Below are 17,854 nucleotides of genomic sequence, written 5' to 3'. Positions count from 1 at the left end.
ACCACTGACTTCTTCTTCTCCTCACGAAGGTCATCTTCGTCACCATCATCTTCATCAGCAGCATCCTCACCATGACCGCTGTCATCCTCAATACTTCCACCTCGTTGAATTATGTCACCTTGATACCGGTATCCTCTTTCTTTTGTTTGCTTCTCGGTTTTACGTTCTGGTGCTGCAGTTCTATTTGTTCCATAGCTAGCTGTTGTTCGCCTTGGTCGTTTTGGTAGTGGTTCAGACTCCTCCGTAGCTTCCTGGCCTCCCTCTCTTCCTTTGGTCCCATCTGCTCCTGGAATGTGTGCGACTGGGTAGGGGCTGGTGTTGGTGTCATTGTCCCCTGAGCTTGTTCTGGCGTCTATGTACCGTGGGGCTATTTCCGAGGCCTACCACGTTTTGGTCGCACGCGCTTTGCAGACTCTGAAAACATCCACAGGGAACGTGTTGATTGATACAAGTATGTTTGGTCAGATGCTGAACAGCTCTTCTAAAACATATCGGCTACCACACTGCTATTTGTTCTTCGACTCTAAATATACAAACAAACAAACTGCTGACATTCATCGTGGTGCACCAGATGGCTGAGTGGAAAGGTTGGTAGAAATGTCCTTCAGCACCGTGAATATAATGTCCTATTTGGACGTACGAAAGCAGGAAGGTCTTTGGAGTACTCTTGCAATCTCTAACATGCCTCTCAAGAATAGCCAAAGCAACAGCCATGATAATGTGGCACTTGTTAAGAGAGACAGACACAAAACCCTGTGCGCCGGTGTGGAGGAACCATTATTGCTTAAAACATGTACATTATATCAGTGAGTGATGGATACAGTACAGCTGATGCGATGTCGGAAAAAGTCGCCCGCTGCAGGCGCGTAGCTCGTGTATAGTCCACGTAGCAAATGGCCGCCATAGATACTACAACGGGCTAATGCGGCTATTATTGAGACACACAACCCGCTTAGGAAGTTTCGCTTGTTCCAGGCCACCATCATGCCTGTGATACAAGGGTGGCAGATGCAGCGCCTATAACGGCGAGGGTGAGATGGTAAGGGTTGGTTCACATATCACCGGTGCATGCCGGGGTAACCGGCGGTGGGCCTCTTTCAACCACTCCCGGCGGATTGCGATTATGTGAACCAGTCACATCGTAACAAAATCACATGGTAAATAATCGCAAGGGACTGCCGACAAAGTTGGGCAATGCCCAACTCTTGCTATCTGCCTCGGCATCGATCCCGTACGATTTTGACCAAAAGTGGTTTGTGAACCGTTCACACCGGTGATCGCCGATGCTGGGACCCAGACTTTGTCAAAATTTCAAACCGAGACTCATCCAAAATTCTTCCTAAATTGAAGCTATAGATGAGCTCCGTTCACCATTCTTGTAGTCGCTCATGTTCAAGGTGGCAAATTAAGTCAGCATGCCAACCCGTCCTTCTCGGATGATCTGTTTGACTGTTGTGAAACTTATGAGACATTATACTGAAGTACATTTGAAAAAAATAATATGAAGGATACATTGGCAAGTTCTTGTGACTTCATCAACGTTTGCATGCATAATTTCGACACCATCGCTTATTAGACTGCAATAAAAGGTGTAGAAGTAGTTTCATGATCTCCAGTAAAAGGTAGCACCGAGCGGCCATCACCGAAAAACCTTAAACTACTGTATAAGTACAATTTTTTGTTTATGACTCTTTCGTTAGATCACCCCACCAGCAGGTTCGTTACGTACTAAATTTCGTTTTTGGTCGAGGTCTGTCACCCCGAAAGTTCAGAAAAAAACTTTTAGTTTGGTGCAAACTTTGGTTATTTTGTGCCCCCTAACGAATATAGCGAAATTCCAAACAAAACTTTGCACTTATACAGTACTGAAGAAACAAAGAATTCAAGTTTCAATTGGCAAACCTGTCGTAGCATTTGGGCACATTCTGTACTAATTTGTAGTAGATTTGGGACTCGAATCATATGCAGGACGGATCGGGAGCTAGCTCACTGCCGGTGCTTCCTGGCGCCGATTTGGCTTTTGTGAACCACACCAACCAACCATAAGTCTCACAACCAATGCCCGACAGGGTTGGTTCACATAAGCCAAATCGGCGCCAGGAACTTGCTGCACCGGCGGTGAGCCAGTTCCCGGTCCGTTCCGCATACGGTTCGAGTACTGCTGTAGTACCAAATCTACTACAAATTAGTACAGAATGTGCCCAAATGCTACGACAGGATTGCCAATTGAAACTTGAATTCTTTGTTCCTTCAGTAGTTCAAGGTCTTTCGGTGATGCCCACTCGGTGCTATCTTTTACTGGAGATCATGAAACTACTTCTACACATTTTATTGCAGTTTAGTATTAAAGCGATGGTGTCGAAATTACGCATGCAAACGCTGAGGAAGTCACAAGAACTTGCCAATGCATCCTTCGTACTTATTTATAGAAAAGAAAAGGGACCAAGGAACTACAAGACAAGTTACACTATAATGTCCACTAACACCACCAGCAGCTACTAAACAATCAGCTCATGCGATAACATTCCACGACATTGACCGACGGTACTGACGTTCTACAACTAACTAGCATTAGCTGATTGTTTGGAAGCTGCTGGTGGTGTTAGTGGACATTATAGCGTGTTTGTCTCGTAAGTTACACAACAGTCAAGCAGATCATCCGAGAAGGACAGATTGGTATGCGGACTTAATTTGATACATTGAAGCGACCACAAGAATGGCGAATGGACCTCATCTTTAGCTTCAATTTAGGAAAATTTAGGACGGGTCTTGGTTTGAACTTTTGACAAAGTCTGGGTCCGGGTGTACTATAGTAGAATGACCCCCCAGCAGATGGACCCCCGGGCATTGTACTATATAGTAGAGTGACCCCGGGGGCAATCTACTATAGTACAATGCCCGGGGGGTCGTTCTACTATATAGTAGATTGCCCCCTGTCATTCTACTACAGAGTCCACCAGACTTGTCGTTTCGCACGTGCAGGTAGAAAGGGATGGAGTTTACACCACAGATTCCACGTGGACATTATGGATTGTGGCAAGAGTCCGGGGTTATGTACTCTTGATTGTGGGAATATGTGGTGAAAAGTCCACAACATTTGTACATAGGTCGCGCACTTTTCCTCTTTAGGAGACATGAACATCCCACCTTGTGTTGGATTGTTTTTGTTTTGGAGTTGGAAGAAAGTTTGCAAGTTCAGTGTTCCTTTGCGTTTTCTGTGTGCTCCTTGCTCCTTTTGGATTATTCAGGAGTTCAGGAGTTCACGGACCTCTACTAAAATAGCGGCCGAGGGGGGTCGTTGTACTATATAGTAGAGTGACCCCGGGGGCAATCTACTATATAGTACAACGACCGGGGGGGGGGGGGGGGCCTTCCACTACGGGGGTCATTCTACTATATGACACCGGCACTGGCGGTCACCGGCGTGAACGGTTCACAAACCACTTTTGGTCAAAATCGGTGCCGGGGCAGATCGCAAGAGCTGGTCACTGCCCAACTTGGCCGGCGATCCCTTGCGATTTTACCATAATTATGATTGTTACGAGTGCACTGGTTCACATCATCGCCATGCGCCGGGAGAAGTTGCAGGAGGCCCACCGCCGGTGGCTCCCGGTGCGTACCGGCGATATGTGAACCAACCCTAATCCACACATGTTCACCAATAGACTCTTTCAAATATCCTATACATGTGCGGTACGATTATACGATCCTTGATCCTACTTCTGCGATACAATCTTGATTCTTGGGGGCGGCGGCGGCGTTCCTACGAATGCGGGAAACTCACCCTCCAGCCGAGTATCATGCGGACTGTGTAATGTTGTTCTCTCGCTTTATTCCAAACAACTCGGAGCTCCGGAAAGCTTCGCAATATGATGCCAACAGAATGCAATGGTGTGCGTGCATGAGTACAGAGTCGGTGCGTACCGACTGCCAGCACAGGCGTGGAAAGCGGCATATGTAAATGGATAGGAGTACAAACGGTGCCGCGTGCATACATGCGTGTGACAGTCTATAATATATGTGTGAACACTACATCCCTCCCAACGCAGACGGAATGTTCTATCGCTAAAGATTAATAAAGAGAAGATTCGGATATGGCGGAAAGAACGAACGAACAGTAAGGGAAAGGCATAAACCAGAATGCACAAAGAGAGTCAGACAGATAGAGCAAACTAGAGCCCTTCTTTTCCCAACAGAAAATGAACTGGGTATGCGTGAGTGTCACAGCAGAGCAGGGTGGTGGAGGGGTCCCAGTGCTGTGGGCAGACTTGGCAGCTCGGGACGGTTGCTGGTGAGGTACTGCCTGGGTTCCAGTGTTGACGTCAGGTGGACCGGGAGCTGGTGTGGTGGCAGCAGTTTCAGCTGGTAGTGGGTGATGAGCTGGCGGCATGACAACAATTACGGGCTTGACAAATGACATATGGCGAGTCGATCTTTAGCCAGTTGCCGGGTTGGAGATCGTCACCGTAGACCCGGAGGTCTGGTCCACGGTCCAGGGGTTGGGATCCCACTGTGGTGAGAGCTTGCTGTGCGCCTGCTCATTGCGGCGTAAGACGCGCTGACCAGGAGTGAGGATGGGGGCGTTTGACCAGCGGGTGGCATTGGCAGCGTCACGCTGTGATTGGCGGAATTGCTGGTCACTGTTGGCAGCTGAAGGCAAGTCTGGTGCGGCTGGCGTAATGCAGGGTATGCTGCCGCGGATGGGGCGACCAAACATGAGTGTTGCCGGTGCCTCGTGAGTGGCAGGGTGTGGCGTGGTGCGGTACGCTAGAAGCCATTGGTCTAATGCAACATTGATGTCTTCGCCAGCTAGTTCGGCCGTTTGCAAAACTTTGCCAATGGTACGGTTCAGGCGCTCGACTGCTCTATTTGCTTGTGGCCACAAAGGAGGGGTGCGGCGGTGCTGGATAGTGTGTTGCGTGAGGAAATCAGCAAAAGCCGAAGAACGGAACTGAGGACCGTTGTCCAAGACTAGCTCCTCGGGCAAGCCGAACATGGAGAATGTAGAGCGCACAACACCGGCCGTAGTGGGTGTCGTGCTAAACACGTTGATAACTGTTGGGTTCGCCTGGAGCCACGCAGGAGTCCATTGTGGGACAAGACAATACGGAGAGGGACAATACGGCGACAAATTAACTGGTCGATAGTGGCAAGCAGGTTCTGACCGTTCGGCATGGGTCCGTACAAATCGACGAAGACCCGTTGCCACGGCTTGGTGGACGGTGGTGTGGGCACGGACTCCGGACGTAGCGGTGTCGTTGAGAGAGTTGCTTGGCACAGAATACATTGCCGGCAGAGTGCTTCGGCTTTAGTAGCCATGTTGGGCCACCAAACCTTGCTGTTGAGCCGTTGCTTGGTGCGGACGATACCTTGGTGGCCCGTGTGTGCAAGCTGCAGGGTACGCCCTTGGAGGGCAGTGGGAATGAAATTTTTCGTGCAATAGGTGCCAAATAAACTTCATCAATAAACTGCCAAGATATGCGGTAGATGAGTTGTCCTGACCTACGGACTAATCTGAGATACGGGCAGTGCCCGGTATCCATGTGCCGGGATAAGAGACGCTCGAGCAAAACCTTTCTATGTAGCTGAGCTACTTTTCCTAGATGACAATTTTCAAATTTTCCTTCAAAACATCGAGTACGTATTACAGGTCTGCCCTTGTTAGTGCGATATCGGTTATTAGACAAACCCCATAAGTAGACAACGATCCAAAATCCCCTGACGAAGCGTGTGTAAATGGCCGTACATATACATGCAAGTCCTGATTGTAGATAATACTCGATAAGACACAAATAAGGCCGGTCTAGGCAGCTCGAGGTAGAGTGCTCACTGCACGAATGTACAGAGCAGTATACACACAACAACAGAGGCGAAATGCTGTGTGCCTACACAGCCTTTCGCCTCTGTTGTGTGTGTACTCAATAAGACAAAAATGTTGACCCCCTCCCCCGGGTTGTCTACTAACGAGGGTCACGGTGGGCATGTACATGTAGTAGGTCTGAGTCGGGTAGCATTTTCTTCGGGTATCGGGTTCGGGTAGTTTCCACGGGTGGCACGGGTACCCGACCGGGTAATGTTTCCATGGTAACACCACAACACACCCCTTCACTTACACACTGGGTAGACATGAATGTGGACACGTGCACTGTACATGATGTCATCTTCGACTTCGGGTTTTCGGGTGCCATTCTGTACCCGTCTTCTACCCGAAGTCCTCACGGGTACCCGACTACCTGTCCCTGCAGGAATTTGCGGAAAAATGTGTCGAAACTTGCGCAAGAAATTGCGCCAGAAAACAACAAAAAATCCGGCGAAAAGTGCGGAAAGATACGGAATTTGCGGAATTATTTGCAGAAAATTGCGGATCTGGGCCAAATCACGAAACTTGTTGCATTCTTAGAATCGTTTGTTACTTTTCCTCAGCGCCCAGGTCAACACACTTTCGTCAACACCGGGTTTCCGTACACAATCGAATCACAGTTCAGTTTTACTCCACTCCGGAGAACACAATTATTCAGACCCATGGAACATAGTAAAATCACAACAGCTGCAAACTTTGTAGAATCTAGAGCTCAGGTCCAACACAACAAGAACCAAAACATTACCACGCGGCCAGCAACATGTGCATGCGAACAACTCACAGGACAAAAAGGCACATGCTTCCAAAACCAATACACACTCCGGCCCGGCCGGCCCGTGTCGCATATGCCAGCGATACATGCATAAAAGGAAGTACAGTGAGAAGGAAGTAACGCAGGTCACATGAAAGTGCGTAGCATTCCCACGTGTAAGCTAACACGCACTACAAATCACGTATCACAGGCACAGGGCCTAGGGGACAACTACAAACTGTGCACTACACACACATTCAAATACAGCTGTAGACACGCACTGCATAAATCTACAAGTACTCGTACAAACTGTGCAGGTCAGCGACACCTGCAGCATCTGCTGGAACAATGGCACAAGGGAGTACTAAGAGTAAGAAAACGTAACATCGTTATTTGCACAGTACATGTATATCTACTCGGGAGTAGTACGAGTCGTGCTGTGCAAATAACCTACAGGATCATGGAAAGCACTGTGTGAAAAGTGCATAATAATGTGAGATATTTAAATAACCGACGAGGAGACAACAGTCGTAAAATAGCAATGAAAAATATCAATTGTGCACTCATAATCATGTATAAACAATTAAAATGAAACAATTCCAGAACGTTTTCGTGTGACCATCATCAGTGGAACATCGTCACATAGTAAGAATCACTAAAACAACCAGTTATATAGCTAGAGTAACATGAAAAGAAGCGTGAGAATGCAGCACAGCTAGCGGTTATGCATAACGCGTGTAGTGTGAACCTTTGCAGTGTATCTGAGAATGGTAGCAGTAGATGAATGTGGCAGCTGTGAGTGCGTGTGAACAAAAACTGGTGAGTGCGTATTATTTAAAAAGTGTGAGTGCTACAACATTTTCTTTTTGCTTGCATAGAACAGGGTCACGTGTGCGAATATATACAGCTTCCAACACCTGCAACCATGGCAACTGCTTAAAGAAACGCGCACTCACACTTTTTAAATAATACGCACTCACCAGTTTTTGTTCACACGCACTCACAGCTGCCACATTCATCTACTGCTACCATTCTCAGATACACTGCAAAGGTCCACACTACACGCGTTATGCATAACCGCTAGCTGGGCTGCATTCTCACGCTTCTTTTCATGTTACTCTAGCTATATAACTGGTTGTTTTAGTGATTCTTACTATGTGACGATGTTCCACTGATGATGGTCACACGAAAACGTTCTGGAATTGTTTCATTTTAATTGTTTATACATGATTATGAGTGCACAATTGATATTTTTCATTGCTATATTAATGTGAGATATAGTGCAGAAACAACAAAAAACACATGAAATCGCGGATTCTGCTCAAAATCGCGGGTTTGGGCCGAAATCGCGAAATTTGTTGCATCCGTGGAATCGCGATTTCCTGGAGGGACAGGACTACCCGTGCACACCACTAGCATGTACTTGTAGTTTACAATTTTCTCTCCATTACCCATAGTGCTTACTTGAGATTCTAGTTTCTAGATACCTGGCTTAGTTAATTAGGCCTTTTAACTTATTAAAAGTCGTATGGCTGTCAGTTATGTTCGGTGTCACTCATTGCTTCGACGATACATGTACATGTATTGTGATTGTTCTTGTGGATGTGTGAAACACTGGTAAAGATCAGGCAAGTGCCAGAGAAAAACTTGTCAAACTTTTAAATAAAGCATGCCATTATCAAGACAGTTTTTTGTGAGCAGCCCAGAACAATGAACTGCACGTGAATGTACAATGTACCTGCGGGATCGGCATGGGTGGTGTCCGGTAGCTCATTCTCACGCCAACAAATATTCCAGCTTTCTGCACGGCAACAGAGAAAGGTAGCTCTACCACAGCATGGGGACATCTCTGGGTGAAGGGGGGGGGGGGGTGGCGGCTTCTAGATTTTGCTAGGGATTCAGGACTATGATCATGATGATCCTAGCACCCAGCAGACGGAGTATTCAATGCAAAGTGAAGACAATCAAAAATTTGATTTTGGCACAGAAAATAATTCAAAACAACATGCGCATATGCAAGAAGAAGATGAAGACGCCATTATTATGGCGTCTTCATCTTCTTCATGTATGTTGCTCTTGTAGCTACCGGTTCGTGGTATGTGACGTCGGCGCATAATGCATGCACCGGAGTCGACTATACCGTATACGAGTTTCGTAGTCTAGTCTGGGATGACTCGATGTAATCCCCCATGAGTCACCGATCAGAGATGCATAATTATGCGCATGCATGTGCAGGATTGCAGGGTCTCCAGGCCAACCAGCAACGCGAAGCGGAAATCGCCTCACCCAGGCCAGGCCAGCGACTACGTAAATGACTGTACGTACAACAACCAATCGAGGTTTTCGTGTGCATGTGACTTGTGCGCGACATCGCGATCATCATGCATCGATCACATAGAATGCTTGCATAGGCAAACTCACATGAAGCAACACTGCAGGACTGCCCGACCAGTTTGTTCGTTGTTAGGTCTTGTTTCAATCTTCTTCAATACTTCGAGGTTATTTTTTTCTTTGCAAACTCTAAGTACGCCATACGTTCCGTTGCTGAGAGAGTTGGACGTTGCTGAATAGAAATCCATTACAGCCTGTTTTGAGCCATGACTTCGCCCGCTCGACGTCGCCTCATGCGGGACTTGAAGCGGTATGAAGAATCGATGCTTTTCAAGCAACCTTCTCAACTTGACAAGACGTTTCTGTCTCTGTTGCTCAACGTTTTGTTGGAATTGGTATCCTTAGGCTCCAAGATGATCCCCCAGCAGGTGTTAGTGGAGCGCCGACAGACAACAATATCATGCTTTGGAATGCCGTGATATTTGGGTAAGTGTATTGAGCCGGAAAACGTCTCGTATGTACATGTATATGTATCGTTTTTAGGCTCCATTCGAGTTCTTCTGGATGTTGTGTGGATTGCTTGCTTGGAATCCACTTGCTCCGCTTTTTTGCTTGTGCGTTTACAGCCCTCAAGATACGCCATTTGAGGACGGTACGTATCTCTACTCTCTGCTGTGCATTTAAAGTCTTTGTTCATTGTCATCACCGTACACACTCTTGCTTTTGAACATTGCCAATGTGAGAAGATCAATAGAATTAACCTTCAAGATGAGTGCATGAGAAAAGGAGAAAACAATCTGATACCAGTTATGAGCAATACTAGTAAATCCTCAATTGAACCATTCAATGAACAGTCAGATGATACAACAGCTAGGGTCAAACTGCTGCAGATTTGAGGTGCATGGTGCCCAGAGAAACCCGTTTGGGATTAAGCTGTGTTCCCAACTGGCGTGTGGACGCGGTATGCTGGCGGTTCATGCATGCCCAAACGCGCGCACAGGCTTTCACAAAAAACGGCAATCCGAGTCGTAGCGCTTGCGACACCTTCGAGTACTAATTTGTTGACCCCGCCAGTCAAAGTGACTGGCCTGTATGCTGGTACGCGCCTGATACGCGCAGAAAATTCCAACATGTTGGAAGTTCCATTTCGGCGCGTTTCCGTACGCATGGCGCCCCGAAAGCCAGCAAAATACGCACAAACGTGTGGTTTCACGCGTACACGCGCCAGTTGTGAACACAGCTTTATAGTCACGCTCACACAACAACAGCACAGAACGTAACTTCAAATGAGTGTCAAGTAATATTCCGACTCTAGATTCGTACACTTCCTTGACCCCGACATTTCCCGCGCCTTCAGCGCAATGCAATCCTGTCCCCTTTGAAAATCGTGGAAGAGTTTCTCAGGAAATGTGGACTGGAAATGCAGATCAAGGTAATTGCGGCAAATTGGGGTGAAACCTACCGATTTGTGGCATTCAACATACAGAAAATAATGCTGATTTTCATATCAGACTTTATCAAGAGTACCAATGTACATAACTGTACTGTTGTGGACATTGAAATCCGGTGCAATAACCGGGGCCGGCGCCCTAGCACGTACACGCACTGTAGTTCACACGCACACTGTAGAAGTGGACCAGCAGTACTCGCGGCTGCAAGGCCAGTGCTCCGTGGCTGCTTGATTTCTCAACGGATTTCAATGTCCACAACAGTATGACCAAGAGTATAATATGATGGACCCAGCAGCAGGCCTGTTCCTAACGGGCTTGGGTGTTCTCCGGTTTGAGTCGAATATATGGACAGCTCAGAGTGCACAGTGCTAGAGGTGCATATCGTATGCCTTATAGACACAAATCCAGAGTTGGGTGTTCTCCCTATGCCTTATATATAGCTACTAAGCTAGCTCAGAGTGCACAGTGTCATGCACACTCTGTGCTTCAAATATAGCAAAAAGCAGATGTAGAAGGTCAACTAAAGGAGAACTGAAGATCAGAGGATCGCAATGCATATCAGAATATTCAACCTACAATTGTATCTATAATACACGAATAAATCGATAACGTCAGATCAAGCGATCAAAACCAGTGTTCCGACAGTAAAATCAGTATAAGCAATATTGATCGATCAGCGATCCAAAAATCTAACCAATAAATGCCGTTGCGCTACACGTGCAGTGCAGAATCTACACAATCATGTACAGTCGTCCCTCTCTAATCCAGCACTTTATAATCCAGCACCCTCGATAAACCAGCACAATTTTCAGTAGCCAAAATGTCCTCTTCATGCACATTCTAGCAGAAAATGAGATTTGTTAATCCAGCACCCTCCCTAATCCAGCAGATTTCCGTGGCACAAATGGTGCCGGATTATAGAGGGACCACTGTACTTCAATGTACAGTAAACACGCATGCGTGTATTTAGGAAGGAGATAAAACACCTACTGTTTCGAAACAAGGAGTTACTTTGTTTGGTTTCTGGAAGCCGTGGAAGTTGACCGTCCTTCTCGGTCTCGTGCCTCGATGGATGCTTGGGTTGGTGCGTTCCTGACATGGCTACCAGCAAAGAAGCCGACTGGCGAGTCGTCGGTGTCGATAATGTCGTACAAGCGGAAGAAATTCTCTCGACGCAAAGCAGCTACGCTTCCCCTATGCCACTGCGTTATCAGTGCCGGCTGCTCCGCCGAGGTTTACAGCTTTCTTGTAGTAAACGACGTCTCCTGCAGCATGCTCAAATGCAAATTCCTCGGGCATCCATCATGCTCTCCCCCTGTTCTTCCATCTTCGCTTCAGTATAACGACGACTACATAAACAGTGTTTACTCAATCTGCGGACAGAACTGTTTCGTCCTTTGTGGACTCGTCAGCGCAGCACAGAGGAAATGAGGCCGAACCTGATAGCAATGGAAATAAAAATTTCCAATCAGGCCCGAACGTACCTTGCCAGATTGCTCAAACTGACAAGTCAGTGAGCTCTGCATAACGCAAACAGCAAACAGTGTTTATGTAGTCTTGGTATAACCCACCCCTCCATCGAAATATCTAAATCGAAGAGGAAACCCGTATCGTTCCATCGCCGCAATCGGCGAAGCGATAGGATGTACTGCCGGTGTGCTACGAAGCTTTGAAGTTGAGTCACAGCACTTTGCTCGGAAAGTGCGTCTGCCTGTCACTGAGTTGGGGATTCCCCCAATTCCCGCTAGCTGTTTTTAAAGGAACGCGGATTCAAATTGCGCTTGGGACGCGAGTGAGTCTTCACGAAAAAAGTGAGATTGATAGGAGCAAGGAGAGTGAAATGGCCGATAAGGATTGATATTCAGGACGATTCCAGCGCTATCACTGGACTGCTGCGCTGGCCTAGTCGCGTGTGTTGGCTTGAGTTTGATCTCCAATTGTTCCTCTTGTCGAGATCCTTCCAGGGAGCCCAAGATCGTAAAAATCGATCAAGGCAAACTAAAGTTATGACTCATTGTGTGTCCACATTTCGGAAAATTGTCGCAAATTTCATTCTGTGATGTGACTAATCGGCCGGTAAAGGGTTAAGCGCTAGTCAAAAGCTGTAATCGTCCCCCTCCATTTATAGCGAAATCCTCTCTTTTGTTCTGTATTGGCGTACACTGCAATCACATGCAGTTATAATGTAGTCAGCATATGTATTATGTACCACTGCACGTGTGTGCTTGGAAGTGTGTATACACTTGGTTGTACCGTGCTTCCACTTGGGTGTACGTCTTGAATGTAGCTCCTTGTTATGAACAATTCCTAGTTACGGACGGCTTCCGGTTCGGTTCAAGGAATTTTGAGTATAGTGTTATTGTCGTTCTTGTGTGGTTGTTGACTTTACAGGCACGTTCAAACTGACCATGGAATTCACGGAAGAGTATCCTAATAAGCCACCGACAGTTAGATTTATCTCAAAAATGTTCCATCCTAATGGTAAGAACATGTTGCATGGCCAATGGTTGTATTTTCCCTCTTTCCATCTTATTTAGGGGTCGTCGCAAAAGTTTTCTGTCGTCCCTGAAACGAACATCGTTCATTTCGTACTTGGACCCCCTCCCCTCCCTCTGAAACGAACACAGCTTGCTATGCTGGACGACGAAAATCGCATGCATGTGCATGTCATATGTACAGTGTCGGTCGACTTGCGATTTTGGCTCGCACCCCCTCCCCCCCCCCCCCCCCAAATGAATCATGTTCGTTTCAGGGACGACAAAAAACTTTTGCGACGACCCCTTAACTCGGATGGTGAGCCAATTAAATTATTGTGAAAAGAAGAAGGACGAAATGTTACGAGTTATGACTAACTGTCCACCAACGTAACCAGATCTAGGAGCTGGAGCTAGGTGTCAAGTCGCCGAATGTCTCAGTACTCCGTGTCAGTTTTGTGCCATTTTGTCGCACTCGCTGACTGTATAAGATCTGGTTACGTTGGTGGACAGTTAGTCATAACTCGTAACATTTTGTCCTTCTTCTTTTCCATCTTATGTTGGGTACAACACCCCGCACAGGCAAGTATGTCTTGATCTGTTTGCGGCTATTGCCTATGAATTGTAACTATGACATGAGCCGCAGCCGCGATAGAGAAAAGCCGCAGGGTATAGTCCCGCTTAATGAAATCTGATTGTGTGTGAGGCGGTTAGCACTGGGCAGTGTGCACCCCTGACTAGGTACAGCCCCTGACCTGCAAGCACTGGGCAGTGTACACCCCCTGACCTGCAAGCACTGGGCAGTGTGCACCCCCTGACCTGCAAGCACTGGGCAGTGTACACCCCCTGACCTGCAAGCACTGGGCAGTGTACACCCCCTGACCTGCAAGCACTGGGCAGTGTACACCCCCTGACCTGCAAGCACTGGGCAGTGTACACCCCCTGACCTGCAAGCACTGGGCAGTGTACACCCCCTGACCTGCAAGCACTGGGCAGTGTACACCCCCTGACCTGCAAGCACTGGGCAGTGTACACCCCCTGACCTGCAAACACTGGGCAGTGTACACATCCTGCACTGGGCTAGGTACAGCCCCTGACCCACGAGCACTGGGCAGTGTGCACCCCCTGACCTACGAGCACTGGGATGTGCATGTGCGCTGGGCACTGACGTATTCATGAGATGGTATTTCCTTGAGGACAACTATTTCAACAAAACCTTGCTTTTCTTTCTTTCGGTTTTTCTCATGCCTGCAGTATATGCAGACGGAGGCATCTGCTTAGATATCCTACAAAATCGATGGAGCCCAACGTATGATGTGTCCGCCATTCTAACTTCGTTACAGGTATGTCGCATAGGGTGCGCTAGATATTGGCTTTGCAATGGCTGTTTTGTAATCAAACCTGAAGAGGGGGGGGGGGGGGGGGGTCCACGGGCCCGAGATATTGCTATAGATTCATAGGTGCAACGCTATCTTACACATGAGTTACGGTATACGTGTACCGCTGTTAGTACAGGTGGAGTCCTGATAATTCGAACCTTGACATGCCAGGAAAAAACTTCTAATTATCCGGACAATCTAATTATCCAAACATGAACCCACAACAATATGTATGTCAAAATGCTCTCATGGTCACGCAGAGTTGCGCTATGGACCTTAGACACGGATTTCACGGATACTGAACTGACCGGCACAGCCTGCTCATGCAAACTGAACTGACCAGTACAGTGTACAGTGAACTTCGAATTACACTTTGCTAACTTCGAATTATCAGCACAAATCCCACGCCTTTTCTATGTAAGTGGAATCCGTGGAACTTCGAATTAACCTGACATGTCTGGTTCGGGGTTTGAATTATCAGAAAAATTTATGTGGGAATCGTATTGACAGAAATCGGTCCTGGAAAGAATTCTAATTAAGCCATACTGTAAGACATGTTATTATAACGAGTCGCAAATTTAACGATTGTCCAAAATTCATAGGTTAACGAGAAGATATGTTAACGATCTTGCAGTATTCTGCCGTATCCACACACAGCATATTAAGCAGTTACGGCCTCAACGGATCTTATTATAACGAAGAAATGTCACCCGTTAAAACGTTAGATTTGCTTCCTCGTTATATATACATGTCTTACAGTATTCAAATTATCAGGATTCCACCTGTAGTAGTATTCTTTTATTTATAGTGGAGAAACCAAAACAGGCAGATGCCTAATAACAATGGACCCACTGTGTAGGGTGGAGGAGGGGGGAGACATGGCTAATGGTAAATAGTGGCGGCGAAATAGAGCAGTTCCAGCACAGCTACAGAAACATGGGCATAAAGCTAAAAGCAGGCAAGAATATGTTGCAAAGCGCTTGACTTGAAGGCGGCCAGTTTGGTGACGCCTCGGATATCCGCATGGAGGGAATTCCAGAGAACTGTGCCAGCATGTGTCACCAATTAATATTTGGTAGAATGTGCAGAAGCAGCTGCAGGGACGATAAGCAGGTTACTGTTGCCTCCTCGAGTTCTTCGTGACGGAAGAGGTCGAAAAAAAAGTTTCAAACAATATACGCAGCGTAACAGTTGGGGTCCATGGGGGCACTTTACATACAGCACGCAGTGCGCGTTTAGGTTACCTGTGGTTTACCTTTCTTGCTTGTATGACTGGTGATTGGCGGGTGACACATCAAAGTAGGCTGGCGAGTAAAAGAGTTGTGTGTGCCTCCTTGTACAATACACCCTAGTTCTAGGTAACACGTAACTTGCAGTCTTCCCAGAGAAGAACTTCACTTGAGTTGCTGACTCTGTACTGCCGATTTGGGGTCTTCGAACCCCAATTCTGCAGATGTAGTCAGATGAATTTTGCCTTTTCCCCTGGACCGTGCCTTATCGGAACAGTTTGACAGAAAAGTATTGTTGACCCAAAGACTCATCAACGTGGATCTCTCACTCAAAATAAGGTTTGGGGAAGGAGGCTGACATGCCGAAGCTTGTTAGTCTCGCCGTTACAAAGTTTTCAAATTATAATAGTTAGAAATTAATTTGAGCCCATTCCTGTTTACGGACACTTCCGATAAGGCGCCATCTCCTCTACAGGGTGCAAGATTTTCCAATTGGAACAGAAATGGCTACATGCAGGGCAGCATGCTAATGACATGAGAACCTCCTGTACATAACCAAAGCTATGTCCTATCAAAGTTCTTGGCCCAGAACAGGACCGGTGCAATCAGTTTTGGATTGGTACCTTTCCCACCTTGTGTATTTTATGATACTCGCGAATCACCTTCCTCAGTAGTGTACCTCAATGGCGGCCGAATCGTTTGTCCAGCCCAAGGCTGACCAACCTGACCCATCCCGGGTGTACAAAACTGGGGTGTTCCACGTAGTTTAGCTGTTCCTTTTTTTTGTAACTTGCCATGTCTATGTCTGTTTTGTTTTTCTGTGTCTAGTCTTTGTTGGATGAGCCTAATCCAAACAGTCCAGCCAACAGCCAGGCTGCTCAGCTTTATCAGGAAAACCGTCGGGAATACGAGAAGCGTGTTACTGCAATTGTAGAAGAAAGCTGGATGGACAACTCCTAATATTGGCTGATGCTCTCTCTCTCTCTCTCTCTCTCTCTCTCTCTCTCTCTCTCTCTCTCTCTCTCTCTCTCTCTCTCTCTCTCTCTCTCTCTCTCTCTCTCAAGCTGTAGTCTTGACTGTATCCCACAGACTACCTATGCTCATGCATTTTCGCGATCCAACCTGGTGTTGGCGTGATCTCAGGACCACTCTGGGTCCATTGCATGCATCACGCTTTCGTTGTATCCTTTTGCTGATGCTCTTATTTAATACTCGCCGCTGCCGAGCGCTCTACTATAGCATCCTGTTGTGGCAATGAGAGTTTATTCCTCCTGTAAAGTACCATGTGTCGTTACCACCCCACTGTCCTGTCAGTTATTTTCATTGCCTGTATAAAGCTCATTTGTTCTGCCAGCTGCCTCCCCCCCCCCCCCCCCCCCTCATTGCTTATACTTATTCTGTTTTGTTGATGTCCACCAAAACCCTGGTCTGCTTTATGATGTGTACATGTATTGTATCCTGTGTGTGTGTGTGTGTGTCTCTCTCTCTTTTCTCTTTTCTCTTTTTTTGGTCTCTAGTATATCCCTGTGGCCACTGACATTGTGTATCATTTGCCTTCGTGACAGCTGACTGCTGCTGTCTGTGGCTGTGATTGCCCCGTCCCCGCGTTGTCTTCTTCACAGTCTACTTGAATTGCACCCAGTTCTGTTTTCAACGCTCGGTTTCATATGTTTTGTAGTTTTAGCTCCGCCATGCAGAGAACTTGATCTCTCGGAAGATTTAAATTGACTCCTGTGCACTGGTTGTTGTGCACTCTAACGCCGTACATACCGGTACCTATATTAGCTGTAGCATAGTTTGCTTTTCAAGTTTTCACAGATCTTCTCCGTCTCAGCTAACATGACTGCTGACTGCTGTCCAGTCAGGGAAGAGTAAATATCGGTAGTTGCTGCTTTATATTCATAGCATACTGTAGAGTGTAGTGTCTCGCGGCATGTGCAGCGTCTCGTGTTGCATGTGCCCGTGCACGTACCTACCTGTGTGCGAGCAAGCGTATAAAATACTTTATCACTCCCTTAGTATTGACTCGCATAGATTTTTGCCATACCTAAGCAGTCAAATATTCCTGCATATTTCACTCCTTAGGGCTATATTGACTGCTTCGGGGTTGCGCAGTTGAACGGTGCACGTGCCTAGTGCAGCATTGTCACTGCATGAGTAGGTGGTGGTGCAACGGTTGTGCAATCATAAAACCGGGATTCATGAGGTTATCGTTCTGGAATTTGAAATACGGACTGTTTGTCGTGATAAATCTAATATTGACTTCGTACTTGGTCAGTATAGGAAATAAAAACCTCGTAAAAGACCTCGGCTTCGCCTCGGTCTTTTACTCGGCTTTTATTTCCTATATTGACCTCGTACTCAGTCAATATTAGATAC

The 17,854-nt window shown here is 46.9% G+C and overlaps 2 protein-coding genes across 2 annotated transcripts; one reads left to right on the top strand and one right to left on the bottom strand.

Annotated features, from left to right (window-relative positions):
* Positions 1-3,606: 3,606 nt before the first annotated feature.
* On the bottom strand, positions 3,607-8,535 carry LOC135805804 (uncharacterized protein K02A2.6-like). Its single transcript, XM_065319906.1, has 2 exons — positions 8,350-8,535; positions 3,607-5,405 (listed from the first exon to the last, which is right to left on the bottom strand). The coding sequence occupies exon 2, from the start codon at positions 5,285-5,287 to the stop codon at positions 4,436-4,438; it is 852 nt and encodes a 283-aa protein (XP_065175978.1). The 5' UTR covers positions 5,288-5,405; positions 8,350-8,535; the 3' UTR covers positions 3,607-4,435.
* Positions 8,536-9,040: 505 nt separating this feature from the next.
* LOC135805802 (ubiquitin-conjugating enzyme E2 A) lies at positions 9,041-17,203 on the top strand. The gene is made up of 6 exons (XM_065319904.1): positions 9,041-9,252; positions 9,348-9,428; positions 9,569-9,594; positions 12,785-12,874; positions 14,122-14,210; positions 16,304-17,203. The coding sequence occupies exons 1-6, from the start codon at positions 9,209-9,211 to the stop codon at positions 16,433-16,435; spliced, it is 462 nt and encodes a 153-aa protein (XP_065175976.1). The 5' UTR covers positions 9,041-9,208; the 3' UTR covers positions 16,436-17,203.
* Positions 17,204-17,854: the final 651 nt, after the last annotated feature.

This window comes from Sycon ciliatum, chromosome 1 (genome assembly GCF_964019385.1).
Source record: "Sycon ciliatum chromosome 1, ocSycCili1.1, whole genome shotgun sequence".
In the NCBI taxonomy this organism is placed as follows: domain Eukaryota; kingdom Metazoa; phylum Porifera; class Calcarea; order Leucosolenida; family Sycettidae; genus Sycon; species Sycon ciliatum.
The sequence above is the reverse complement of the archived record's forward strand: the minus strand, read 5'-3'. Positions and strand labels throughout refer to the sequence as shown.